The sequence below is a fragment of the Camarhynchus parvulus genome, chromosome 22 (genome assembly GCF_901933205.1).
Source record: "Camarhynchus parvulus chromosome 22, STF_HiC, whole genome shotgun sequence".
Taxonomy (NCBI): Eukaryota; Metazoa; Chordata; class Aves; order Passeriformes; family Thraupidae; genus Camarhynchus; species Camarhynchus parvulus.
This window is the reverse complement of record NC_044592.1, coordinates 2,921,963-2,949,935: the sequence shown is the minus strand read 5'-3', so window position 1 is coordinate 2,949,935 and position 27,973 is coordinate 2,921,963. Positions and strand designations below refer to the sequence as shown.

Below are 27,973 nucleotides of genomic sequence, written 5' to 3'. Positions count from 1 at the left end.
TGGCCCGCTCGGGGCCGCCCCGATCGCCGCCCTCAAAGGCAACGCGCGGGGCCGTCGCGGTGGAATCGCGATCGCCGCCCTCAAAGGGGCCGAGCGGGGCAGGCGCTTCATCCGCTCGGGGCCGCCCCGGTGCAATCGCGATCGCCGCCCTCAAAGGGGACGAGCGGGGCCGGCGCTCGGGGCCGCCCCGATAGCCGCGATACCGCCTGGAGTCAGGGGCTCGGGATGAGAGGAGAGGACAGCTCGTGGGTTGTGTAAGTAAAATTGCAGAGTTGCCGTCTTCTTCCCGCAGCATCTCTAAAATTTGCCAATCCGGAACGCGCCGTTTGGTTTTCCCAGCGCACCGCCCGAGCAAAAGCGCTGTTCTGGGCATTACATCGGGTTTGGATGCTTCTTCCTCCTGGGCTGGCTGGCGTGAGGTGCTTTAATGCCGCTGCAAAGACGCACGGGAGTACGGGGGTGGAAAGTGCGCTCCGAGATCTGCCACAACTCCAATTGCCTGCGCTGGACCTGCCAAAGCCACCGGGCACAGAGGGTGACATGGACCTGCCGCGGATGTCACGATGTCACACTTCATCACTGCCATTGAACAGTCCGGCTGAAATTATCCCGAGGATCGACTTAGAGAAAAGCCAGTAGATGGTGCTTGAGAGAGCAGACACTTTGTTAAAATATGTTAAGCCCTACAAATGGCATCACACTCTGTAGACAGTTATAGTGGTCCTTAAGCTGTGAAAAGGAAATAATTTCTGAAAGCTTCCCCGAATGGCCATTAGTTTGTTAGCATCTTTAATCTAGAAGTCAAATGGCTATTATCTTTAAAAATAAAATAAATTAGCCCCTGCTCGCTCAGCAGTGTTCAATCTCAACAACTGGAAGTCCAGGAACAGTCAAATGCAGCTACACTTAAATCAGATTTATGGCAGTAATGTTATCACCAGCACTGTGACTCTTGGAGAAATAAATTTTATAATCTTGACATAGATCTCCATGCAGAGAAGAGATAAACAGAGATACACAGAGTACCCAGCATTTCATCTTTACCATTATGCAAAATAACCAGTGCTGTGCTTTCCAAATGAGGACTCCACAGAGCTGCTTCTGCAAATGGAAGTCCCTCACATACTGGTTTTTATGTCTTATACTAAATTCTGTCAGGAGCTTGATTGCTAGTGTGTCACATCCTCAGTTCCGAGCAGGTAGGACACATTCATCACTGTAACAATTGCAGCACTGACTGTTTGCATAACAGTGCCCTAAGATCAGCTCTGAAACTGATCATCACATTTGCCTGCCACACTTTGATAACTGCATACCTCATGACCACATTCTGATGAATAAATCTTCATTTTCTAGCATGAGTAATATCAGTGAACATTTAACTCTGGCCCTGAACATGCTGTTCCTTATTTGTATCTAAAGTTCTAAGTTTTGCTCATTTAACTTGAAAGCTCCCGTGACTGTTTCTTCTCCCATGACTCTGTTCAGGGCATGTTTTGCTCCACAAGTGGGTCAGGGCCTCTCTGCCAAGCATCTTAATTAGGAATACAGCACACTTGTGTGTGAAATTATTAGGGCTAAGTCTACATACTGCAGACTTCTAATTATATCATATATAAATATATATATATATTTTTATATATTATTATTTATATGTTTTAAATATATATATTATAATATATATAATTATATAGAAATAATACAGCTGTGCTTTCACTCACACTCCTAGAAGCATCACAGGACAGTTCATCCTAAGGGATACGTACATTGAACAACAAGGTGTTCAATGGGGGAAAAAAATTGTTTTGAAACCTGAATCTGCTCTCTGACTGGAAAAGAGAAAGAACAAAACGAACAAAATGTGAAATCCAGCAGCACGGCAGCGAGCAGCTTTCCTCCCGTCCTGCACAGGCTCCCTCCCCGATCATCCGGACGCCTGCCTGGACCATCCCCCTGCCCGGACCCCCCTGCCCGGACCATCCCCTACTGGACCATCCCCCTGACCGGACCATCCCCTGCCCGGACCATCCCCCTGCCCGGACCATCCCCTGCCCGGACCATCCCCTGCCTGGAACATTCCCCTGGCCGAACCATCCCCCTGCTCGGACCATCCCCCTGCCCGGACCATCCCCCTGCCCGAACCATCCCCCTGCCCGAACCATCCCCTGACCGGACCATCCCCCTGACTGGACCATCCCCTGCCTGGACCATCCCCCTGCCCGGACCATCCCCCTGCCCGAACCATCCCCCTGCCCGGACCATCCCCCTGCCCGAACCATCCCCTGCCCGAACCATCCCCCTGCCCGAACCATCCCCTGCCCGAACCATCCCCCTGCCCGAACCATCCCCCTGCCCGAACCATCCCCCTGCCCGGACCATCCCCTGACCGGACCATCCCCCTGCCCGGACCATCCCCTGCCTGGACCATCCCCCTGCTCGGACCATCCCCCTGCCCGGACCATCCCCCTGCCCGAACCATCCCCCTGCCCGAACCATCCCCCTGCCCGAACCATCCCCCTGCCCGGACCATCCCCTGCCCGAACCATCCCCTGCCCGAACCATCCCCCTGCCCGGACCATCCCCTGCCCGAACCATCCCCTGACCGGACCATCCCCCTGCCCGGACCATCCCCTGCCCGAACCATCCCCCTGCCCGAACCATCCCCCTGCCCGGACCATCCCCCTGCCCGAACCATCCCCTGCCCGGACCATCCCCCTGCCCGAACCATCCCCCTGCCCGAACCATCCCCCTGCCCGAACCATCCCCCTGCCCGGACCATCCCCCTGCCCGAACCATCCCCTGCCCGGACCATCCCCCTGCCCGAACCATCCCCCTGCCTGGACCATCCCCCTGCCTGGATCATCCCCTGCCTGGAACATCCCCCTGCCCGGACCATCCCCTTCCCTGGACCATTCCCCTGCCCGGACCATCCCCCTGCCTGGACCATCCCCCTGACTGGACCATCCCCTCCCTGGACCATCCCCTGCCCGGACCACCCCCCGGAACCATCCCCTCCTGGACCATCTCCTGCTCGGACCATCCCCTTCCCTGGACCATCCCCCTGACTGGACCATCCCCCTGCCCGGACCATCCTCCTGCCCGGACCATCCCCCTGCCTGGATCATCCCCTGCCTGGACCATCCCCTGCTCGGACCATCCCCCTGCCCGAACCATCCCCCTGCCCGAACCATCCCCTGCTCGGACCATCCCCCTGCCTGGACCATCCCCCTGCTCGGACCATCCCCCTGCCCGAACCATCCCCCCTGCCCGAACCATCCCCTGCCTGGACCATCCCCCTGCCCGGACCGTGCCCTGGATGCTCGGGAAGGGGTGGGATGCGTTCAGCACGCCCCATGGCCCAGCTCCACCAGCACGCTCCACCCCCTCCAGTGGCGCTGCGAGTAGAACGGAGAAATCAGAGCAGACACACAGGAAACACAAAGCCAGACTGGTCTGGAAAGAAAATCAAGAGAATACAGAAGAGAAACAAAAAAAAAAAAAAAAAGGTAGGCACTACTCTGCACCTGTTTCAAAAAGGGCATTTCCTGTTTTCAACATCAATGGCATTGCCATGAAATACGATTAAATATTAATATTTAATAAATTTTGAATAAATCCCAATTTAATAAGTGAAGCACCATGATAGTTACCTAACTGAGCTATTGCTTTCCTGCTTTTGAAGAGATTCATAGTGTAGATAAAGCTGCAAACTTTCAGTTGTTTCAAGAAAGCTGAAGCATTCCAGGGAAAGCGTTGACAGCCTCAGGCTCTGGCCAGTTAAGCAAGGAGGAGTCTCCTGCACAAAGGACATTGGCAGAAGAACTTAAGAGTTATGGACAAATAACTTGATGATAAGGTAAGGAGACACAGAGAACTAGCTGCAAAAGGAGAATTTATCTAATCTTCCCAGGAGGAGATGAGATAAATTTGGACCCTTTCACCCCAGGGTCCAAAGCATGATAATGGAGGGACACAGAGGAGGAAGAGGAGGGGGGAGTCATCTTTGATTCTCCTTAAATGTGGCCAAAACCACAGGAAATACTGAGAATGACTCCAGAAACAAAGACTTTAAAATATTCATTTCCTCCAATATCTTCAAAGGCTACAGCATCTTTTGTTTTCTTTTGGATTTTTAGCTCTTTTCCCCCAAAAACAGAAGTCTGTTCTAGGGTCTCTCTGCAGCATTTTGCAGTAAAAACACTTGCTGTGTACAGCTAGAACCTGCTTGTACAGATGAATATATGAGATGAACTTGATTAAGCCTGCAGGTGCTTTTTAAATAGAGACTCCTCATGTCAGTCTTCCAGGCAAAGAAAATATAAAAAGGACATTTTTAAGTTTAAAAAGATGTTTCTTGCTACCCTCTGAAAATGATCTGCAGGTTTCAGGTAGCTGGGACTTCTTCCAAGATTATCAGTTAGGCTAGCTGTCCTCCCCACAAAAAAAAAAAAAACTAACCAAAAGAAACAAAAAATCCCCAAAAAATAAAATAAAAAAAACATGGTGTTGCCTTGTTTTTGGGGCATCTTAGCAGCAGCACCTTAGAATAAGGTCTCAACAGTTCTTTACTGTGTTTCCCAGGCAGGAATTCTAACAATGCAGCTCAACTGTGATCTAAGTAGTTTCACTGAACAAAGCTTTCCCTGAAAGCTTCTTAGCTACCAGAATCTTGTTTCTTCCAGTTGTAAGAACTTCAAGCCTTCTCCACAGATAACGACAAAGATCACCCGTGATACCAACAAATATTGTCACTGTGGGATGCAGAACACAAGCCTGTGTAGCTGCAGCTGCAGGGAGAAAGGACACTGTGCAGGGTTAGGGCAGAAACCAAGGGACTGGAGCAGTTCAGATCATTCACTTTGGCTTTGGGAATGCTGCTGATTTGGTTCGGATTCAATTGAAATTAATGTTGAAAATCAATGAGTTGAAAATCACTTGTACCACTTTTAAAAAGGTTTGCTATACGGTGCAAAATGTTTCCTAAGAGGTGAAAAATGGCTTGAAAGTATATAAAAAGTGTACTGTGAAATCTATGGACCAATAAAATCGCTGAGAGATGCTCCAAATTATAAGGATTTTATCATCAAGATGTGACCCAAAGATAAAGTATGGAGTAATTAGGGTTCTTAGAAGATGTTCTTGTGAATCTTTTCAGTCTGACTTGCAACTTAAGTCCCTTCTTTTTGCAGACTGATGATGAGAAATCACATCCTGTAGTACTCTTGGTTCTGCTTCAGAAAGTGGACTATTTGTGCCTTTTGCTTTGAACAAATTTTAAAACAGACAAACAACAAAAAAAACCCCAACAACAAAACTACTAAAAAACCACAGAGTCTTGCTCCATATTAGCCTTGAATCCCAATTTATGACTCATCTATCATACTTCAGTTTCACCAGCTGTTATCCAGCTGCCTTCTCTGCCTTTATATAAACAAAGTCTGAGCTCATGATTTCTGGAAGTAGTAATTTTCTCAAATAATTGGGTTAGCTTTCTGCATATAACATGGATGATAAAAAGGTGATGGTGTGGGCAACAGTGCTGGAATGTTATTTCAAATCTTTGGAACTACAGGGCAATCCTAGAGACTGGAAATTAAATTGTAGCTTCTTGCCTGTATCTCGTGCCTGCTACTCTATCACACTCCCAGCTCTTGGTTTGTAGAGGAGATATTATATTTTAAAAGGAAGAGAGAAAACACACACTGTAAAACTCCTTTGTTCAACATCTTATTTTTTGTCTCTACAGGTAATTTGAGATTTGGAACTGATGTGGAAAACACTCAGAATGGAAGGGAAACTCCCATGTCTCCTTCTGCTGGTGGCAGCAGTCATGACTGCCCAGTGCCAGGTAAGAGGCTGATGCATCAAATCAATCTCTTGCCATCTTCCTGTATTTTCAGCAGCACTTCCTTAGCATTGACTCCAGCTGTCTGCATCAGGCAGGAGAGTCTGCTTAGCTCACTAGAAATCAGAGGAATAAATGTTACATCTGAGTGACAAGCAATCACCTGGCAATCCATGGCAACTAAATTATTTACAAAAATTCTTAGGAACCCATCCTGAGGTACTAGAGGCACTTTTCACTGGACTGACAGGAGGGCAGACAGTTCCTCAGAGATTCCCTGATTCCCTCAAGAAAAGGACTGACTTTTTGGAGGTACTTGTTCTCTCGTATTTTTAAGAGAGCAGTTACTCACAGAATTCACCTTCTCTGCTTGCAGGGCTTACACGTGCGTTTCAAACGAGGAGCCAGATCTAGAGGTAAGCCAGGCTAACTAAAACCATGTTAGCTGGAGCAGTATGAACACGGGAGGGAAAAGCAAGTGATGTTGAAGAAACAGAGCCTGAAAGCTTTTTGTCATGGTTATGTGGATGAGGGATTCAGAAAGCAAAATACCAGACTGTTAATACCATCCACAACAAAGTTTTCCCTTCCCTCTGCTCTTCCTGAAAGAAAAAGAGGCCAGTCAATAGTGGAATAGTGCATCTGGCAGCACAGCAGAGAGAGAGATGGGCCAGCTGTGGTCTGAGAAGGAAAAAGGGCAACCCATTAGACAGATGCTCCCATCTTTCTCTCACTTTTCTCCTGGAAACAGAAGGGAGTCCTTTTGCTCAGCCAGGTCTTTTCCCTGAATCTCTAAAAGAGGATTTCCTTTCTCTGCTTACAGCCATTTGCACAGATAATTCATCTGCAGAAATTTACCAGCACAGGGGGACCTGGCTGAGGCTTTCAGGGAGCAGAATAGAATACTGTAGGTGCGACAGTGGTCGGAGTCGTTGCCACACTGTGCCTGTCAGAGGTATGTATGACAAAGGAAAAGGAAATGGTGAGAGATTGTCCATCTAATCATCCTAAAGAAGAACAGTCAGGGACACAGTTACTGCACAGAAAATTTATCTGGGAATAAAAGAGGATAGAAATGAAAACAAAAATAAAGAAAGAATGGAAGCACTACATAAAAAGGTGGGCAGGGTAAAACAGAACAGGCTCAAGGAGACTGACAGGAAAATGAAAGGTGTGTATACATTGCCAGCTTCTTGCTTCTCTGAAATCTAACAGTATTTCCTGGCTTTTGCTTATTCCACAGTCTGCACTAGAAATAAATGCTACAATGGGGGCCAATGTTCACAGGCCTATTATTCCCCACAGCTCTTCATCTGCCAGTGCCACCAAGGTTTCTCAGGGAAGCAGTGTGAAATAGGTGAGTGTACCACATCAGCTGCTGTGAGCAGTGCTATTGATGTTAGCTGTGCAGTGCACAAGGATGAGGTACCCAGAAGCTCCTGCTGTAGGCCAGGCTCTCTAATAAGTTGTCTTTTTTTATTCTAAAGCTATAACTACAAAGAACTTTTAAGGCACCTGGGTTGTTTTAGGTGTCTCTTAATAAAACTGTGGATTTTGTAACTGAAGACCTTCATGTCCACTCACAGTCTGCCTGACAGAGCATTTTCACTGACTTACTAGACAAGATGTCTGAGAGCCGAGTTTAAGCAGAACAGAGACTAGGGAAGCTGTCTGGGAAAGAATTTGGATGCTGTCCTTACATTTTGCTCCCTTTTGTTCAGATACTGAAGTTAAATGCTACAAAGACACTGGAGTCACATACAGGGGTACCTGGAGCACGACAGACAGTGGAGCTGAATGTTTAAATTGGAATAGTGACGGCCTGGTGAACTGGATGTACAGTGGCCAAAGAGAGGATGCTGCTGAGCTGGGATTGGGCAATCACAACTACTGCAGGTGAGGGGCTGATGGAAGGTCAGAGCCACAGCAATCAGCCTTCAGAGAGCCTGGAGCAAAAGAATGGCTGATTGCTGTAGTCAGATTCCAAGCAGGGAACACTCTGCACAGGTGCAGATTCTGTGCAGTAATTGCAACATCTGTAGACATATCTGAACTTCAGATCTTCCTAGACTGGATGACTACAAAATGCAAGTATCTCTCACCCCACAGTCTTTCCCTTGGCCCTTCCCAGCCCTCCCTAAACTCCATTTGTAATTCAGTTTCTTACTGCTTCAAATTCTGGTCAAAACTGTAAAGAACCGAGTGTTTTTTCTGTACATGACCTAAACTGCACAAACATGCTGTCCACTCCTGCTACTTGCCATCTCATCTTCACCTCAACTCCACAGTTTTATAGTTAAAACAGGAATTCTAGCAACTTCTGACAGTTCAGTCCACATCTTCACTGCAGAGCAGGACTAAGTTAGTGAAGTAGGGATGGCCTACATGACATATATATATGTATTGGCAGTAGCTTTATAATGATGCATGATATTGGGACTCTTTCAGGAACCCAGATGAGGATTCCAGACCTTGGTGCTACATCTACAAAGGGGGAAGGTACACCTGGGAACACTGCAATGTGCCCTCCTGTTCAAAAGGTACACGGACAGGGAATGGACTTTGGAATTTCCATTATTCACTGCATACATAAAGGGTTCTCTGTGAACTTGGGCTATTTCTGTAGCCTAAAAAGTTGAGACTCTCATGTTATATCGTATTTAGGCTTTTGGTATTTATGACACTGAGAGGATGTGATACACAGAGGTAATATATAGATGCCTTGATAGAAATCACACCTAGGAACAACTGACAGGTTCACATCAATCTGTTAACGTGCAGCTTTCTTATTGAAGTTAGGAACATCAACTGCAGCTCTGGAAGAGGCACAGATTACCGTGGCAGCCACAGTGCTACCAGCTCTGGAGCTACCTGTTTGAAGTGGAGTTCTCTAATCCTTATCAACAAGGTATATACTGCTTGGAGAAGAGATGCTCACCGGCTGGGCCTTGGTAGTCACAATTTCTGCAGGTATGTAGTTGGTTATAGAATTTAAAAAAAAACCCACCAAACTGCATTGGAGTACTCTTAAGGCAAGGCTCGAGTCCTTTACATGGATTAGTAAAGCACACAAAATGCATTAGTGGTGACAATGAAACTCACTCCCAATTGTAATTTTTATTCCACCTGACCTATTTATGCTTCTCTAAGATCAGACTCTGCAAGTGCAAATTTATTGTGCCCTTAGAGCCCTCTGTATGTCTAGAAAAATCAAAAAGAATAAACTTGGGTCACAGTCTGACACCTTTAGGTCTCTGCAAACTCTCTGCAGATCTGCTAATAAAAATAGCTCTTCTCTCTCCTGTGCTGCAGGAATCCTGATAATGACAGCAAGCCCTGGTGCCATGTCCTGAAAGGAAATCAGCTCACCTGGGAGTACTGCAATGTGCCTAATTGCTGTAAGGATACCAGCACTCCTCATTCTTCTCTATCTTTGAAGCTTTACTGTCCTGCATGTCATCTGTACTAAAATAAGATCTAGAGGAAAAAAAAAGCTGTATTACAGTCCAGCATCTTGCAGTGAACAAAGAGCTGGAGTTAAACAAACAAACAAGAAAAGCTTTTTGGAGCAGAAATAGATTCTGTAGCTCCACTCTCACAGAAGTGCCTTTTGGTCTGCCAGAAGGGAAGATTGCTGAAATGGAGAACAGGAAAGGCAGGGTTTCCTTACTGTATTTTTCAAATCAGAATACAAGTTTCCTAGGAAACAGGGATGACTCAAATACTAAATAGTTCATGGCAGGCTGCCTCAACATGGACTAGGAGGCTCTTAACCCTAACTGAAAGCAAGAGTGCCTGAGCAAAAATTCTCATTTTGGGTTTGTCATCCACAGCCACCTGTGGCTTACGGCAGCGCAGAGCACGGCAGTTCAGGATTCAAGGTGGTTCCTCTGCAGACATTGCAGCTCACCCATGGCAAGCTGCCATCTTTGTGAAGTATCACCGAGTGCCTGGAGAGCACTTCCTCTGTGGGGGAATTCTGATCAGCTCCTGCTGGGTTTTGTCAGCTGCTCACTGTTTTGAGGAAGGGTAAGTTGAGGATTCAGTACTATCTGGAGGGAAAAAGTCTGGAAAATAGAAGCATCCAGTAGAGCTTTACTGGAAGGGTATAAGACTTGGGGGGAAAACCCTCTTTATCCCACTAAGTCTGCACTAAAGATTATAGTTCATTGTGCTGAGCATTACAGAGGGGCATTTGATTGGGCAAACTAGCAGGATGGCATTAAGGTAGCACAGGAGAGTATCAGATACCTTAAGAACAAAGTTGTCAATACACAATGCAGAACCATCTGAAACTTGAGAACAGCAAAAGGCTGGCAGAGAAGCTTTGCCCTGATGGCTGTAAGCACATAGAACAAAAATGAAGGTAAATAGGTCACTTTGAAGTCAAACTGCCTGGGTAAACAAAGCAGTAATAGAGCTAAAGTAAAAATAAATTTTGAAAAAATTAAAAGAAAAAAAAAAAGCAGACTTTCCAATAGCACATCTTCAGTAAACACAGGAATAGAGACTCTCTTTGCTTCAGCTTTAGTACAAATCAGCTGAAGATTGTGCTGGGTAGGACCTCCCGAGCAACTCCAGAGGAAAGTGAACAGAAGTTTCAAGTGAAGAACTACATTGTGCATCAGAGATTTGACCCAGAAAACTTCAACAATGACATTGGTAAGAACTTCTCTGACTTTGTGGCTGGAAGGTCGCGGTTGGCTCAAGTTTGTGATTGATGAAATGGGGGTGTTTTTTCCTCGTTCAGCTCTGTTGCAGCTGAACTCAGATGCAGAAGAGTGTGCTGTGGAAACCGGCACTGTGCGCACAGCCTGCCTCCCCAGCCCAGAGCTGCAGCTGCCTGACTGGACTGAATGTGAGATCTCTGGTTATGGCAAAAATGAAGAATGTAAGTAGAATATACATGTGGACATGTCCAGAGCTTCTGCCCTCAAAGAATTCAAGCCTTTAGCACCACTGAATGTGTAATGTAACATATTGGCTTATATGAGCACTAAAAAATGTGTGTGGGAGTTACTCAAAATCAAGTTTTGCTGTAAGTTATTCATCTCAGTTCTGTCAGTTGTAGGGTTGTTCTGTTAGTAGTAGAGTATCCACAAAACTAAAAAAAAAATGGCACAATGAATAAGGTAGGAGAGACATCAGCCACAGAGCTACTTCTGTTCACTCTCCCCTAAACTATGAAAATGGAATTGCAACTTTTAAAAAACATATATATATGCACACACACAGACATATATACGTATTTATTTTGTCATTTTTCTTCCAGTTTCTCCATTCTACTCAGAGCACCTGAAGGAAGGGCACGTCAGATTGTTCCCAGCCAGTCGGTGCACAGCACAGTACCTGGACAACAGGACAGTCACAGAAAACATGTTATGTGCAGGAGACACAAGGCACCTTGATGATGCCTGCAAGGTAAACCCAATTCTGTTCTTTTTACTTTTCTTTTCTCTGTACTTTGAGCTAACTAAACAAAAAGCTTCAGAAAATAGTTTAAAGAAGTTATGCGTAGATTTTTGATGAACAGAACTGGTGGCTCCTCTTTCATTTCTCTTCCTCTCATGGAGGGGAAGGCAGGGAACACTTAAGCAATCAAACCAGAGCAACACAGAGCTGAAAATCCCAAATACAGGAAATACCACAAAACTGAACAGGAAAACCCACCCCAGCATTTCCTACTATTTTCTGTTATGTGAACATGCAAAACACTCAGCAGGAGGTTCTGTACAAGGAAGGGGGTGCCCCTCTACTGAAAAGTAGAGAAAAGAATAAATAAATGCTGAAAGATGCTAGAGAGCAATGACATGGTGAAAAAGGAAGGCGTGCATTCAATCCACATCCTTTCTGTTTAAACAGCTATTTAATAATTTTGCTTTACTGTTACACATAGCAGTATAAAACCCCTTTGATCTTTATAGCTTGAACAAGGGCCTCCCTCTCTTTTTCCTTTTCAACATTTTATCTGCATTTCATAAGTGAGCTCCGTACAAAGTTAAGACACTTTAGTGTTACATTTTTCTGTGTCTCTCCCCATAAGAGGAGCATTGAGGGAGTCTGGAACATGAAAGTGACTTAGGTAAAAGTAACTGTTACTAAGTGTGGTGGTCTTTGAGGGGGTCCCAGGACGAGGGAAGGGATTGAGAATCTTGACACCATATTTCAGAAGGCTGATTGATTATTTTATGATATATATTATACTAAAAGAAAATGATATACTAAAACTATACTAAAAGAATAGAAGATTTCATCAGAATGCTTGAAAGGAATAGAATGATAATAAAATCTTGTGACTGACCAGAGAGTCCGAGCCAGCTGGACTGTGATTGGCCAATAATTAAAAACAAGCACATGAGACCAATCAAAGATGCACCTGTTGCATTCCACAGCAGCAGATAATTGTTGTTTACATTTATTTTCTGAGGCCTCTCAGCTTCTCAGGAGAAAAGATCCTAGCAAAAGGATTTTTCAGAAAATATGTCTGTGACAACGAAGAGCTCTTGATTTGTGAGCATGCTACACAGGGTATTTCTGTAAACACTAGTGCACCCCTAAAGCCAGTGGGGGTGGGAAAAGCAATGCAAAAATAAACAAAGAGATTGTTACTAATGTGCTGCTTCTCTGTAGGGCGACTCTGGAGGGCCTCTGGTGTGTATGAAGGATGATCGGATGTATCTGATTGGAATCATCAGCTGGGGAATAGGCTGTGGCCGTAAGGACATTCCTGGTGTTTACACAAAAGTGATTCGTTATCTTGACTGGATTCAGGACACCATGAAGCTCTGAGAAAGAAAAATGAACCCTTTCCAATCTTGTGACCATGCCCTCAAAACTTCCTTCTCTAAGTGTGCTGACAGAGCTTCCTGTTTGTCCAGATACTTACAACTTCTAGTACAATAGGAAGACAAACTGCAGTGTGTAGGAAGGGCATGTTCTCATAATACTTTCCCTATTACAGGTTATTAGAAGCTAATCATCCTTTTCCCCAACATCACCAAACTTTCACCTTGCATCAAATCACATAAGTACAATAAAAAATTAATTCCGGCCCTGAGTGAATAAGCCAAGAGAGATCATGCATCTCTTTAGCAATTGTATTGTTTTAGGAATGGGTGTGAACTGAAGGGGACATTTAATTTCCTGAGAAGCTTCATCTTCCTCCTTACTTGGCTGTACAACTGGAAGACATTAAGCTCTGTCCTTACACCATCTGATTTTGTCAATTTAAGCTGATTTCAATAGAAGCTGGTTCCCAATAGAAAGAAAAAAAGCTGTAGGCATGGGCTGCTTAATTCCAGATTAATATACTACTTACTTCTTCAGTTGGGAACCAATTAATTAACTGAGTTTGAGCTTAAACTCTTAAACACTTTGAGCAAATTCAGGATGGTTTAATTATTAGGACATTTTATTCTTTCACTTGGTTTTGCTCCTGGTAATGGAATAGGTAAAAATTTTAACACAGGCTTGATCTGCCACAGAATCAATGCATATTTTTTGACTATTAAATTTCTATGCATTATCATGTGATATGAAGCAAAAGTTCTCTGCTGTGCAGCAGGTCAAAACAAAGGACAAGTGCATCGGTAGCTGTTTTAAGTGCCTGCTAGATTTACATCCACAAGTAAAGGCCAAATCAGATACCACAAGGCTGCCTTTGTCCTTTAACAGAAGACAGGACAGGTACAACCAAGTCACCATGAACCAGAATCAGTAATCAGCATTACTGCCTTGCACTGCAGCTGCCACATGATGCTAAGTGCCATCTATGCACATCCTAAGAGTGAAGCCTCTCCGAGAGCTTCTCTTTTGTCCCATTGTTTTGTAAAGAAAAAAAAAAGGTGTAACTACCATTTTACAAAAGGAAAATATTGTATTGAGGGTACAAAATTAATTTAATTTTATCATCAATCAGTAGCTCAGAAATCCCTGAGATGGTTTCCATCTTTACATCAGCTTTCCCACTTCTTACAGAGTTTTTATCCCTACTTGTCCTCTTCCAGCACACAGTAGCACCATCTTGAGACAAGATCTAAGAATAACGACTGCCTGCTTGCTCCCATCTGACTTTGCAGCTGACATTGTCATACTCAAGCTGTTTCAGAGCCCTAGTTGACACCAGCATCTTTTGTAACTGAAGTACACAGCTGCACCTCATGCTTCCCCCCCAGAAGTCCTTCATATGTCCAACTTATGTCATTGAAATTGTCCATTTCCCCTTCCTGCCCTGCTTCACCTTCCACAGGAACTTGCAGCCATCTCAGACTGTTGTGTCATAAGGGCCTGGTGTCCTAATGTATCTAAAAAACCTTTCAATATCTCGAGTAACATGAATCACTTCAGCAGTAAATAAAAGATCCTTAAAAAATCAAAGCTACAGAGCCAAAGGACAGTACCAATACTTTAGGAGCCGGAAACTGATGAGGTATTTATTGTCTTCATAATCAAAGCACTGCCCTTAGCATGCTACCAACACAGTAAACAAAAATGGTTCAGCTGCATGCCTGAAGACATTTTCACTTGAGATTCTGGGAAAGGCTCAGCACTCCTTTTGGGAAACACTAAGAAAAATGACCAAGAAAGCAATTAGTTTCAGTTTTTCAGACAGCGACTTAGTCCCAGGTTTACAATGCCAACTGCATAAAGGCATTTATCTCCCTGAGGCACCCACTTTACACAATCAAATTGGCATCATTTACATTCCTCCTCAAACACCAACTTTATTTCTTATAGAGCCTGCACAAACCACTCTGAAATGACACAGATGACATGTAAAAATTCATTTTATTGATGCCCTTGTTGAAGGTTTTGTTTGCACTGAACATGCTCAGCAGTGACACCACCTCAGCAGAATGCCACCTGCTATGGAATCCTTCAGCTGCACAGGAACCAGTAAATCCCACAAGCAAGATGCCACTCATGAAGTGTCCCCCACATGCAAGGTGGAATGAATGCTCTCCCTCGTTTAGGGTCACCCTGTTCTGGTCACAGACATGGAATGTACGTGCTGGACTCCACAGCCACGTGTGTGTGGTGATGTGTACAGCAGCTTAGTGCAAGTTCTGCTACCAAGAGAAAATACATTGGCATGTTGTGGCCAAAGAGCCTGTTACAGACAATATGAACAGTGCAGGTGCCTCTCATTTCCTATTCCTGCTGTACAGAGGGATGTACCACAGGCTGGAATGGGCAGATTCAGGAACAGGAAGAGATGATCCCAGTGAAAAATCTGGCATAGGTTTGAATGCATCTGCACAGCACCTGACTGGTACAGAAACTGGAATGAGGTAGGACAGGAGGAACACTACAAAGGTACCAGGTCACAATTATCTCAAAGGAAGACATCAGTGAGCAGGAAAACAGCACTATCATCATCATTTGCAATAGGAAAGGAGAGGCAAAAAGAGGTTCCAACAAGTTACTTGGACAATGGTTATCTTCATGTAGCCACGGCTTCAAATTCCACCAGTGCTGTCTCCACAGAAGTTCCACTGTCTGTCTCTTCTGATTTCCCAAATGAGCTAGGAGAATTCCTACATTCAAACACTGATGCAATAATAGGAGAAGCAGAATTACATGGAGATACCACTGCCCATCAGTTACAAGATCTGAATGTATTTCAAGTCTATTCAGAGACTCAAGATGCTTGATGACCAGGATGCCTTATGAAATACCTAGAGAAAGAATGCAATTCTTCCCTTCTTCCTTTTGTGGCACCACTCCCAATCTCAGGCTTCTCAACTTCCCATCCTGGGTAGAACAATTTACCCTTCCACTTCTTCCAGTCCTTTTGAGGCAGAACAGCTAAATATTCTCCCTGCTGGCAAGAGCTGCACAGCTCTACACCCTAACACCCAGTGACACAGGAATGCAGATGCTGGATCATCACACTGAAGTTTGTGGAAATTCAACTTTGCAGCATGTACAACAGGATAAAAGCCAAACAAAATACAAGGAAGAGGAGCTACAAAAGGCCATAAATCCCTAGAATTTCCTCTAAGACAGCAAAATAAAGGTGATACAAGCTTACACAGCTGACTTGCTAATCCTAAGGGACCTGAGCAACTCTCCCATCTACTATTGTTCCAAAACCTTCAGACTCAGGTAGGGATGAAGTGGTTTCAGGTCAAGCTTACTTTTCCCTGCTTTCCAGCACTCTGAGCACTGGCTTTCCTGCTTATGCTACTACAGACAAGGGAGCAACCCTAAAGAGATGGATGGGATAAGAGGCTGCATCCAACAGCCAGGGACAGGGGAAGGAGGAAAAGTGCTCTTCCTTGCTCTCAGGAGCCTCTAGGTTCGGACTTGGAACTTGCCAGCCTTGGTCATGTATTTTATCCCCTTGAATGGCTTGTACTTCTCCCCATACATGTCCAGGCGATTCACCTTCAGTCCTAGAGGCAAACAAACACAGCATGAGACTGACTGCTGCCACAAACAAAAGCTGACAGGCCCTGGGGATAAAGGGACAGAAGGTCACACTGGTGGTGGTGCAGAAAGCACAGGGAAAGTTTTAGCAAGCAGTAGACAGAATGGAGAAAAGCTGACAAGTGCTAATTGTGAGAATCATTCTTTACAAACACATCCATACCCTTAATTTCTTTAGAGGTCTGTAAGCACAAAATGCAAGGAAATGCAGGTAAGTTGTTTCATAGACCACTAGAAAGAACAAATCCATGTATCTGTAGTCAAAGCAGACAACTTTTTTGCTTGAAGAATATGTTTCAGGTAGGATGTCCTTCAGAAGGTTTGAAAAATTACTTCAGCTACCTGCAGAATGAGCACCAACAGAGCAGAGAACATTGCACTTCATTACCTCAGAGTCACTTACCAGATATAGCCAGCTGCTGAATTTTAAACTGCAGGTTAATGGTGGGGTTTTCATCTGGTTTTGATGTCCCAGCTTGCAGGCTCACGGTCCCCTTCAGACTTGGCAGTTTCTGGGGGTTTATTTTCCCAACATCCCATGACAGTAACTTGAAGGAGCAGAAAATGCAGCGGTGAAACTCAAATACTGCACCTTTGTAAAGAAGAGTCCCCTTCCAATGACAGCTTTTAATGTTTCTCTATGAAAAATGTCTTTTTCTTAGTATCTTGCCTTTCATATTGGCCAGACACGGGATTAAGGAGTGGATACCTCACTCTAAACCTCTGTCCTCCCTCTCTTTCCATGAGGCTCCCCAAAAGCCTGCTATGAATGCTATTTCCACTACTTGTGCTAAAGGCCACATGGGTAAACCCATCAGATTAATGTTTGCAAGAAGAAAAAAACCTTACCTCCTCAGGTTCAAACAACAAAACCAGAACACCCCAAAGCAAACCAAAACCATTAACCAACCCTCAGTGTTTGCAAAAGACCAACACGCAGCACTGGGCACGACAACAAGATGTGCAGATGTTTGTAAGCCACCCACCAGATTGATGTGCCATTATACAAAACCAGTGCTTGGATTTTCTTCACACACCAAGTGGCCAGAACTACAGTCCACTCAGACACCAAGGTATTTGTTACCCTAGTATGCAGTTGTTCAGAAAAAGTTCTCACCCCAACACAGTGCCTTCAGCAAAGCAGTGTTCATGGAAGTGTTCACGTACGCATCAACAGGTTGACTGCATTTTCTGATAGATAAGAAAGACTTTTTTTTTTTTTTTATGATCTAATTTCTCTCTTTCCTCTTACCTTTGTAACTGGATCAAAGGCATGTGTTCCCTGGGAGGGTGTGAGGGTCATATTTAAGACACTTTTTGGCATCTGGCTAGTGACCATCACTCCCTCTACAGTCTTCCCCATAGTCTGCTTTGGCCCCACTGTGATCTCAAAGCGTCCCAGGGAGCTGCTGTCACGAAAACTGATGTTGTGCTTAACGTAGACAGGAATTGCCACAAGACTAGAATAAAGACACAAACAGAAAGTCCTTGTCAACCTCTTGTCTTCATATTTGCTTAAAAGGGAAGGAAATCCTACACTCATTTGTTTGAGCTAGGAGCAAAGCCAGGATTCCATTCTCACGTCTTAATTACACTTTTTGTAATCAAGCTTGCTGTGTCCTGTTTTATCAGAAAAGGGAACTGCATCCAATAAAACAGGAAGCTTGACCAAAAGAAATGGTTTTGCATGTCACAGCCAGGTTGGCAAGTAGTTCCTGGCAGTGCAACACCACTTGAACTTCATGTTTGTGCTTTTGGTTGCATTTGCCACTCCTTTTCACCTACTAGAGGCAAATCTGACAAAGATCTAGCAAAATTCTTTAGCAACTGTAACTCCAAATGGTACTTGGCAAGCTGCTTCTAGAAAAGAGTATAAACCTGGACAAGAACTTGTGGTTCCATTAGAAGAGATGTCAAAAAGCAAACAGGAGCACCAAACTATCTTGTTTTATTCTAAAAAGGTTTTTTAAACATATGAAATCAACAGCTTGATTACTGCACACTAATTTTTTCACTATCTAGCTTGTTTATCTGCTAGCAGTCTTTGAAAAATGCTGGCTGGCCAGAAAGAAATTACAGAATCACAAGGAGAAAAAGTGTAATTTAAAAAAAAGAAAAACTCAAGTCACCATGCACCTCTACTTCACTTGGCTCAACACACTACCTCATCTTTAAAAGTTCCTTTTTTAATCCTCTTCCTAGCCATCCAAATTCCAAATTTCATCCAAATTTCATAACTCCCAGCACCGGACTCATCACCTACTTCTGAGCACTGACATGGTAGGAGAGCAGGCGGAAATTCCCATCAGGAGGAATGAAGGAGAGGATTCTCTCTGACTCCCAGCGCTTGAAACGCACACAGGGGTGAAAGCTGACATCATCCAATAGCCGAGGGTTCTGCAACAAAAAGTCACAAGGTTTGTGAAGCAGCACAACTTAAAATGACCTTAAAATGACTTAAAATGACCTCCCCTCTTAGCAATCTTCTGTCCATGAAGGGCCTACCATTTGACACACTCTTGACCACTTGAAGTTGTCTGATGCTGTTATATCCATGTGAAAGCAGTACTCAATAACCTCTATGCTTCTTTAGGATATTTTTAATCCTATCTTAGAAATCTTAGTCACGTCACATAATTACAGTGGTGCGTACTCAAAGCAGAGGTGGCCCTTCAGGATATCTGCTTAAAGCACCACTCAAAAACTCAGCCACAGCACACATCACCTGTGCTTCTAAACAAATAATCTGAAAAAGCCTTTTTAGGCTCCAAGGTGCTGAAGTTCCTGATGAGTTCCCACTGTCATTTCTTTCTCTTTTCATCCAGCTGACCCAGATTCTGAGGTACTGGGGTCCATCATCACAAACCCACAATTTTAGCAGCAGGGCTGGGAAATCCCTTTCAAAATTCTTAAGTGAAGTTACATCCTTGAGCTTTACCATAAAGGAGAGGGTAAGGTCTGGCATCCCAGTCAGCTTGACACAAGCATCAATCACTCCTTGGATTTCAGCAGTAATAGTGGAACCTGTAACAATAAGGAAAACACAGCTGGTTTTGAGAACCTGATCAAAAAAATCTCAAAGTGGAAAAAAACTATGGGTGAAAAGGAAGGAAATCTATTTTCTTAATGAAATGCCATGGTTCATTTATGTTACCTGCTCAACATTTGTATCATTCCCAATGACTCCTCTAGAAGATTCATTCAGTTAAGAACCATGGACACCAACAATGTCCATTTTAATGGCCAATGACAATAGCTCCCAATTCTAACAAGACTAAGAAGCACAAATACTAAAGAGAAAGTGCTATGCACAGTTTTTACTCATCTTCTATTTTCCCAATTCAGAATTGCTTATGGGACCTCAAGAACAAAGACAAGTGAAAATCTTGGCGCCTCTGTAAAATTTTTGACTGACTAGCACATACAGGTTAGCATCATTCCAGAGTAAAAATAGGAACAGAGCCTCCCACAATTGGATGAAGGTGCACCTATTTCAAAACCTAACTCTCTTTTCAGCCACTATCAGGAATTCTTAACCAGGAGCGACTTGTATACCTGATTTGTCAATGATTGCATCTATCTCCTCAACCACATCAAAATAGGCCTCATTGTTGGTATATTTTACACCAGTACGTCTCCAAGGCACCACTGAGAGCTGTCCAGTGGGAAGCTGGTCACCCACATTAGTGCTTCCTGGAAAAAGAAAGGGAATCAACAACCACAGAAGTTAGGCAATGCTGCAGAGCAAGTCCCTGGCTTTATTGAGCTTAATTGTAATTAATCCCCAAGAACCTCTGTTTTTTGTAGGAAAGCAATTACTGTTCCAGACTCCCAGTACTCCAGAAATGTACATCTCTCTTACAGCCAGATCTAAAACATACCACAGTAATGCATGGGAAAGTGTCTGCACATGGGGATGGGTAACCTCACATCAAACGAACTCATCCTAGAAGTCATGTCATGTCTAACTGAAAATGTAATCTGACTTTTTTAGGTTAAAATATCCCAAATCAGACCAAAACCAAAGTGCAGCTGGTGCTGAAATTGGAAGGAAGCTCAAAGCAAAGCACTAACACATGACTCCCTAAACACACTTGTGCTGCATGAATGGTATGGGACAACATAAATTTTCTTCACCCATGTCCTAATTATGCAGGAATATTGCCACCCAGAGTCCCCAGTTTATCTTCTTGTTTCCCTGTACCTGTGATGGTGTTGACGACTGTTCTCAGAATAGTAGGAGGCTTTATCAGCTCCTTCAGAATATTGGACTCTGTTGCCAATGGAAAGCCATTGTCCAGCATCTCCTCCAGCACCTCATAAACCACCACAACATTGTCCTTGATTATTACCTCTGAACAGACACCAAAATAATCCTGTGCAAAAGAAAGAAATAATCAATGATCTCTGAAAGAGAATCTTAGTGATCATTCAGTCCAGTGCTCTCACACACAGGAATAAATCGAGCCTCTTCTTGGAGGAGGCAAAAAACCACTGAAACTCTCTGTATTACTACAAGCACAGCAGACACACACAACTCTGAGCACACCTCGGCCACTGCTCCAGTGAGGTGGCAAATTCCCCCATCAGCTGTCCCAACGAATTCAGCAATTTTAAAAACTGGACATTTAATTTACTTACTGTCTTTTTCTACGTGAACTTCAAGCATCTAACAGGAGAGAGCAAGTGCACAAACACAAACCTGAGCTTCTAGTTACTTACAGCAATTAAAGAGATCGGGCATTTTGCATAAAGAATATGTATGCTGTGACAGTAGGGAAATCCTAGTTCTGTATTACAAACACTCTTTTTCAGACATACCAGATTTTAGCCAGTGACAACACACTCATGCCCTCATAAAAAACAAGACCTAAGGGTGTGACACCATCCCCTGCTGGCCTGAACGGCCAATCCACTCCCAAAAGTCAGAGAAACATAACTCAGAATACAGTCTGAGTTACAGGTTCTGACTGACATCTTGGAAGCAGAAGCTCCCATGACACTCGTTTGGCCAAGCACACACATTTCCTGTATGCTGGCAAGATGCTGGTCACAAGACATTTCAAACCCAGACAACACAGCCCTGTTGTTGGCAGGCAGAAGACAGACATCTTTGGCGTTTTCCTAAACTGATCAGAAAATGTGTCAACCATGGCACAGAGGGAATACAGCTCCTCTGGGGCAACTCCTGCAATTCACTGCTTCAGGAAGCTCCCGAGAAGCATCACTAGATGTAAACGGGTCGGTTGTCACTAACTGATTAAAAAGCAAAAGCTCCTTATGAGAACAAGGCCGGCTTGGTATTAGTTCACAGTTCGCAGAGCAGATAAGGCTGCAAAATAGAAATACTGATTTATGAAAGGTTCATCCTGTGGGCACAGGTAGATCCTGAATCCATCCTAGGCAGTAAATTCCCAACTACGGCAAGCCCTGTCTACATCCTCACAAACGCAGGATGAAAATTACGTGACAGGAAACAAAAAAAACCCAAGAGGTGCAAACCAGAGGGGTTCTTTGCCGAGGCTCCCGAGGGTCCCACACCCCTCGGCCATACCTGGAAGGTGTCCACGACGCGGTGCAGGAACTCGATGACGAAGAGCGGCGGCACTTCGCTCTGGATGACGGCCACGAAGAAGATCTTGTGCCGGTAGACGCTGAGGAGGTAATGGTGAGGCGTGGGGATCACCGGCGGCACGTTCTCCGCCTCCGAGGCCCGCTCCTGCGCCTCAAAGAAATAATCACAGACGGAGCGGCTAACGACGCTCTTCCAGTGCTTCTCCAGGAAGATGTCCCCCGAGGCGTTGATGAGGAACAGACTGTGGATCATGGCTGCGGCGGGGCCGTGCCGTGCCGTGCCGGGCCGGGCCGGAGCGAAACCCCCGAGAGCGCTCCCCACACAGGCCCCGCCCCCGGCAGGCTCCCCACCCACTCGGGGCGGGGTCTCCGCAGCGAGCGCTGCCATTGGGCGGCCCGCCCACACCCGCGCCCCCCATAGGCCGATGAGGCGCGCGGCTCGTGACGCGACGGAGCGGCGCGCTCCCGCTCCGTGACAATCCCGGCAGCGGCCGGACGGACGGGGATCTGGGCGGGTACGGGATCGCGCCCGGCGGAGCCCCACACGTCTCTGTGTCCCATGTCTCTGTCCGGTGACCGATTCCGTGTCCCGTCCCGTTACACATCTGACAAGGCAGGGAGCGACGCGGCGCCCTCAGGCCCGGAGCTACGCAGGGGCGCCCCCGCTAGGAGGCGCCATCGCGAGTCGGGGATGCCCCTCACGGAGGGCGCTGCGCGCTCCCCCTGGTTCGGCGGGGTGTTCGCCTGCCCCTCATGCTCCTCATTCGGTCTCTTTTCTAGAGGGGAACTGGACTATCGTCCATGAAATGAGGAAATAACCCGGCTTTTGCAGGGAGGAACAGCTAGGGAAACGTTTTTCACTAGATTATTTTGCTGGTTCGTTCACCACGGAGTAACGGCCCAGAAAACATCCAGCTGGCGTGAAAAAATTGTCATGCCAAATCTACCGAAATTCTCTAGCAAATTATTCCTTTGCATAACTAGAACTAGTGTTTCGTGTTCATATAGCAGATCGCTGGACTTCTGAGTAAAACACGCCATGACAAATAACTTTCCAACTACACTGTTGGGAATATGCAAAAACAATGGAAAAACAGTCCTTTGTACCCCATTAAATAAACTGAGTGCACGGCCTTTATTATATGGGAGCCTTTTCTATTTGGAAAGAAGGTCGGACTGTTACCCCAGCACAGAGAGGCTGAGGTCTGAGATTTCAGACCCAACTGTGATTCAGGATTGTGGGTGTGAAAAACGCCAATCACTTGTTTTTAAAATGGTAAAAGTTTAAGAGTAATAAAATGGTTATAAAAATAGTAATACAATTAGAGTAATAATAATTTGGACAGTTTGAATTAGGACAACATGAGACAATAGAAACAAAGAGTTATGGATGTCTGGGTACCTTTTTCTGGGCAGCATAAGCCTGAAAAAGGACACCCGTTAACAGAGGATTAACCCTTAAAAACAATAACCTGTTGCATATTCATACACCTCATACATGATGCATAAATTCCATTCAAATACAGGATTCTGTCTGGTCAGTGTCAGCTTCTTCCTCTGAATCTTGACGATCTCTTCATGGCTGAGCGAGGTTGGAAAAGTTCGTTTCTCCTGAAAATGGAGCAATAAATTCTCTTTCTCTGAAAGATTTAGGTGTCCTGTGACTGCTATCTCAGTGTGAGTCCTTTCTTTAGAAAAAAAAAGCATCCTACATAGCACAGCTTCTATTTTAACAATTTGTTACAACCTAATACTATATTTAACACACTACTTAAGAGAATTAATACAGCTTTCCTTTCTAACACAACACATATAATATTCACTTTAATATTTGCGAAAATCCAATCGTAAAATACGAAAAATCCAAAATGTTGGATTTTTCACAGCGGGCAAATCTTTTAAATGCTGATATTCACCTCGCCTCACGTCACCTCACGGCCCGGCCACTCCCCTCACGCCCCGCCCCGCCCCGCCCCGCGCGCTCCCAGCGTGGCCCCGCCTCCCCCGCCCTCAGCGGCGCAGCTGCGGCCCCGCCGCGCCCCCTGGCGGCCGCCCGCGCCCCGCCGCGCTGTTCCGTGGCCTCGCCACCCCCTCCCGCCGCGGGCTGTTCCACCTCGCGCCCCCCCGGCCCCCGCCGCACCGCGCCGGGCCCAAGATGGCCGCCGTGTCAGTTTCGGGCTTCGCTGCCGTCCGGCCTTCACCTCCCGGGACCCGGCGCTCGCGGCCCTCGGTAAGTAACGCTGGCGGAGCCGCGCCGGCTCGGGTGGTTGATGCCCAGGAAGTCGGGGACAGGCGGTTGGCGAGCTCCGTGGCCTGGGGAAGGGGAAGGCCCAGTTGGGCGCTCCAGGCTCGCGGCCTGTTCCGGCCCCGCCGCCGCTCTGCGCCAGGCCCGGCCCCGCCGTCCGCTCCCGCGGCGCTCGCCAGGCCCACGCCTCGGGGAGGTGGCGGCCGCGGCGCGGCACGGCTGGGGCGGGCGAAGCGGACGGGGGTCCGCGAGCTGAGCTCCGATCAGTGTCTGGCGCGGGAGAGCGCGGCTGAGGCGGGCGCGGGCCTGGCCGTACCCGTGCGAGGAGCCGGCCGGGCCGCACTGCCCGTGCCCGGGAGGACGGAGAGCTGCGTGGGGCCCGGCTGGCTGCCGCCGCTGCGGCCTGCGCCCCGCTTTTCCCGAATTCGCCGGTGCGAGTCTCCGTGCTGAGGCAGCGCGCTGCTTGGGGCGCCTGGTGCGGGACCTACCCGCGGTAGGGATGGGGACGAGCGGTAGCAGGTGCAGGGGTCGCTTGTCACCCAGAGGGCCAGTGCGAGTGACCCACCGGCGCTGGGACCGTCCCGGTGTCGCCCCGGCCTGGCCGGACGATTGCATAACGCCCTGCGCACGGAGCTGGGCCGGGGACAGGGGACGGAATCCTTCGGGCCTCGGGATCCAGGGGGCTGGGCGGGAGCGCATCTCTGCTCTGCGAGGAGGGCAGGTGTCGAGAACCGTGTTTCCCTTTGCATCTGTTGTTCTCAGAATAAAAGAACTCTAGGCAAGCAGTGCATCTTTTCTGGTTTAAGCAGTCGTTCGGAGTGTTTCCAGTACTGGCCATGTGGAGCTGTGCTATTGAGTCTGATGTCTGTATGCAAATGTGTTCCGTGTGTTGATAAATTCTTCAGTACTTACTAGAAAGCAGAACACGGTAACTGTGTTGTCAAGTTAGCTCTTGTCTAGAACTTCCCTTGTAGAAAATCATTATTTCTTATGATAAACAGATCCTTCTTGGTTAGTGTACTCCTGAAGTAGAACTTCAGCACAACAGTTATCACACCCAGAAAATGTTATTTTAAAGATAACTAACTAAAGGCTCTGAAGTAGAGCCTCTTACACTTTCACCAGCATCATTAATTAGCAGTGTCATAAGCATTCCTTTTACTCTGTGTATGGTCACCTGTTACTTTGTCCTCAGGTGGTTTCAGTGGGCCTCATCAATATTGAAAATTATGTTGTATTTTTTCTGTGGCCTCTAAAAGTAGAGCATTTAATTGCAATCTCCAGCGGTCTTTTTTCACTTTTTTCCTTTATGGAACAACTGTCATAGCTTTTCTTCACAGATGGGAAACCCATGATGACACTCCTGAAAGTGCTCTGAAAGTTTCTTGCTGTTTGCTCAAGAGTCTTAGTTATTCCTATTTTTTGTCAAAGTTTCAGGCAGTGTCTTCCATGTGTAAAAATTAAGAGAGCTGCTGCTCTTTTAAGATGCTCGTTGTGGTTTTCTTTTTTCCCTCCAAATATTAATTTATGTTGTGCTCAGCAGTGAGACAAATCTTGCTATAGACTGATGGGTCAAAATGGAAAGGACATTTTCCTCTAGGTTGTGTGGGGTAATTTTAGTGCTGAAATTCGTAGTGGGGTAATTAGTAGTGAAGATAAAATCTGAAATATTACTTCAGTATTTCAGAAATGTAATGGCTTAAAACTCTGCTATGTGTTTAACAACATTGTCTGCTGCTTTTTTTTTTCTTTTCTTCAAAACTTATTTTTTTATAATGTCTCTTTTGTTTTCTTCTAGGCCTAACATTAGAGCTCTTTTGGTTGTGAGACCAGAAGCTCAGGTGAGATAATGCTGAAATCTTCATATATTTGTGTAAAACCTTTCTGTAAAACTGTTATGGGATTTATTGGAAAGAGTATAGAAGTTCCTAATTGTTTTGTTTTCTTCTCTTCAGTGTGAAAACAAATAATGTTTGAGAAAGAAGGATTAATTCAGAACAGAAAACGTGTATGCTATGGTTAGCTGGTTCCCATCCTTCGAGGATCTGTTTTCTCATCATTTGAAACTCGTTCAGCATCAGGATAAAGGATAACGACTCTATGGATATACAGAATTCTTCACCATGGTAAAACTCGCCAACCCGCTGTACACAGAGTGGATTTTGGAGGCAATCAAAAAGGTAAAGAAGCAAAAACAGCGACCTTCAGAGGAGAGGATATGCAACGCAGTGTCATCTTCGCACGGTTTGGACCGCAAAACTGTTCTGGAACAGTTAGAGTTGAGTGTTAAAGATGGAACTATTTTAAAAGTCTCCAACAAGGGTCTCAACTCCTACAAGGATCCTGATAATCCTGGGAGAATAGCACTTCCCAAGCCTCGGAACCATGGCAAGTTGGATGGTAAACCAAATGTGGACTGGAATAAACTTATTAAACGGGCGATCGAGGGCTTGGCTGAGTCTAGTGGCTCATCCTTGAAGAACATCGAGCGCTTTCTGAAAGGGCAGAAAGATGTGTCTGCGTTGTTTGGAGGTAGTGCTGCCTCCATTTTTCACCAGCAATTACGATTAGCTGTCAAACGTGCTGTTGGCCATGGTAGGCTCCTTAAGGATGGACCTCTGTACCAACTCAACACTAAAGCAACCACTAATGCTGATGGGAAGGAGAGTTTTGAGTCTCTTTCCTGTCTCCCTCCAGTGTGTCTCCTTCCCCATGAAAAGGATAAGGTAAGACAGAGTTTTTGGATGATTGTTTTCTTGTGATTGATGGGATATGTCAATACAGAGTTGCAATTTGAGGCCAATAATCTTGAATGTGGTGTTAGAAGTTATTACTGTGTATTTAGGATCCCATTGTATCCAGTTTTCTAAACATGACAGGAAATGGACTGTAATTTGTGCTTTGGATCAGAAAATTGCAGATGGGCTGCTGTGGGAGATTTACAATTCTTCTGTGCAGTGGAACTGAAAGTATGGGAGCAGCCTTACTGTAGGTGTGCCAGCAAAACATAGGAAGGAAGCCTCCTCTCTGGAAGGTGAGATGGATTTTCAAAGCAAACTTGAGATGATCTTTTACTTTCACATTTTTATTTGACTGCCATTTCTTCTTTCTAGTTGAATTCAGGTAATGTAGTGAGGGACTGATTAGCAATTGCCACCTAATGCTGTCTTAGAGGCTTTCTTTATCATGGGTGAAGAACTTTCTGTTCCAGGACCTCTTTGTTGTGAAATAGGAAGAAACCTGGTCTAGTGGAAGGTGTGCCAAGGTTTTGAACTGGATGATTTTTAAGGTCCCTGCCCACCCAAACCATTCTATGATCTAGAGAGCGTGGAGATCCTGGTAGGAGCACTCAGGGACTTCTGTACCCTCTGCCCCCTCCTCTCTCCCCCATTTTAAATATATGTTCTTTATAAAAAACAAATAATTTTTCTGTTGCTTTCTCTTATTTTTTGTGGGTTTCCCGTCCTTTCTGCCATACTTCTGCATTCCTAAGGTCATTGATCCTTCCCTCTAACCTCAAGATAAAGGTGTTGGAGTGAAATTCATACCCAGTCAGTATCTTTTTATTCTTTCTGTTACTGTGAATGCAGAGTAGAACAGAAACTTGTCTTTGTTTACTGAAGATCAATTTGCCAGTGGTTCATATATTTGTGTTACTTGTCTCTAGGACATCTAGAATGTGAAAATTATTCTTTTTTATCCTAAAAAGATACATTTTTCAGCAGAATGGGACATTTTTGGTTGTTATAAATATCCAGTTCAGGGATGAATTCTTTGGGTGTGTCCTACTCATGGTTTTTGAAGTCAGCTTCACTCTGGTGAGAGATGCTTTAGTGATCTGTTAGGATTTGAAGATTTAAAACTGCTGTATGAGTCTT

At 45.4% G+C, this 27,973-nt stretch overlaps 3 protein-coding genes across 3 annotated transcripts in view; 2 read left to right on the top strand and 1 right to left on the bottom strand.

Moving 5' to 3' along the window:
* The first annotated feature begins 12 nt into the window (after positions 1-12).
* On the top strand, positions 13-13,606 carry PLAT (plasminogen activator, tissue type). The gene is made up of 14 exons (XM_030964230.1): positions 13-254; positions 5,747-5,848; positions 6,222-6,261; positions 6,669-6,800; positions 7,089-7,202; positions 7,567-7,741; positions 8,294-8,385; positions 8,641-8,815; positions 9,158-9,243; positions 9,679-9,874; positions 10,371-10,507; positions 10,596-10,736; positions 11,118-11,266; positions 12,476-13,606. Exons 2-14 carry the CDS (start codon positions 5,768-5,770, stop codon positions 12,632-12,634), a joined length of 1,677 nt encoding a protein of 558 aa, XP_030820090.1. The 5' UTR covers positions 13-254; positions 5,747-5,767; the 3' UTR covers positions 12,635-13,606.
* A 1,009-nt stretch (positions 13,607-14,615) lies between these two features.
* On the bottom strand, positions 14,616-22,192 carry AP3M2 (adaptor related protein complex 3 subunit mu 2). The gene is made up of 8 exons (XM_030964322.1): positions 21,831-22,192; positions 20,481-20,652; positions 19,832-19,969; positions 19,215-19,300; positions 18,540-18,673; positions 17,529-17,736; positions 16,680-16,824; positions 14,616-16,242 (listed from the first exon to the last, which is right to left on the bottom strand). Exons 1-8 carry the CDS (start codon positions 22,101-22,103, stop codon positions 16,142-16,144), a joined length of 1,257 nt encoding a protein of 418 aa, XP_030820182.1. The 5' UTR covers positions 22,104-22,192; the 3' UTR covers positions 14,616-16,141.
* A 1,787-nt stretch (positions 22,193-23,979) lies between these two features.
* The window catches only part of KAT6A (lysine acetyltransferase 6A), a 28,845-nt gene continuing 24,851 nt past the window's right edge, over positions 23,980-27,973 (top strand). Inside the window, exons 1-3 of the mRNA XM_030964175.1 lie at positions 23,980-24,080; positions 25,894-25,936; positions 26,051-26,821. Of these exons, the coding sequence (XP_030820035.1) occupies positions 26,219-26,821 (603 nt within the window). The 5' untranslated portion in view covers positions 23,980-24,080; positions 25,894-25,936; positions 26,051-26,218. The remainder of the gene's footprint in view (positions 24,081-25,893; positions 25,937-26,050; positions 26,822-27,973) is intronic.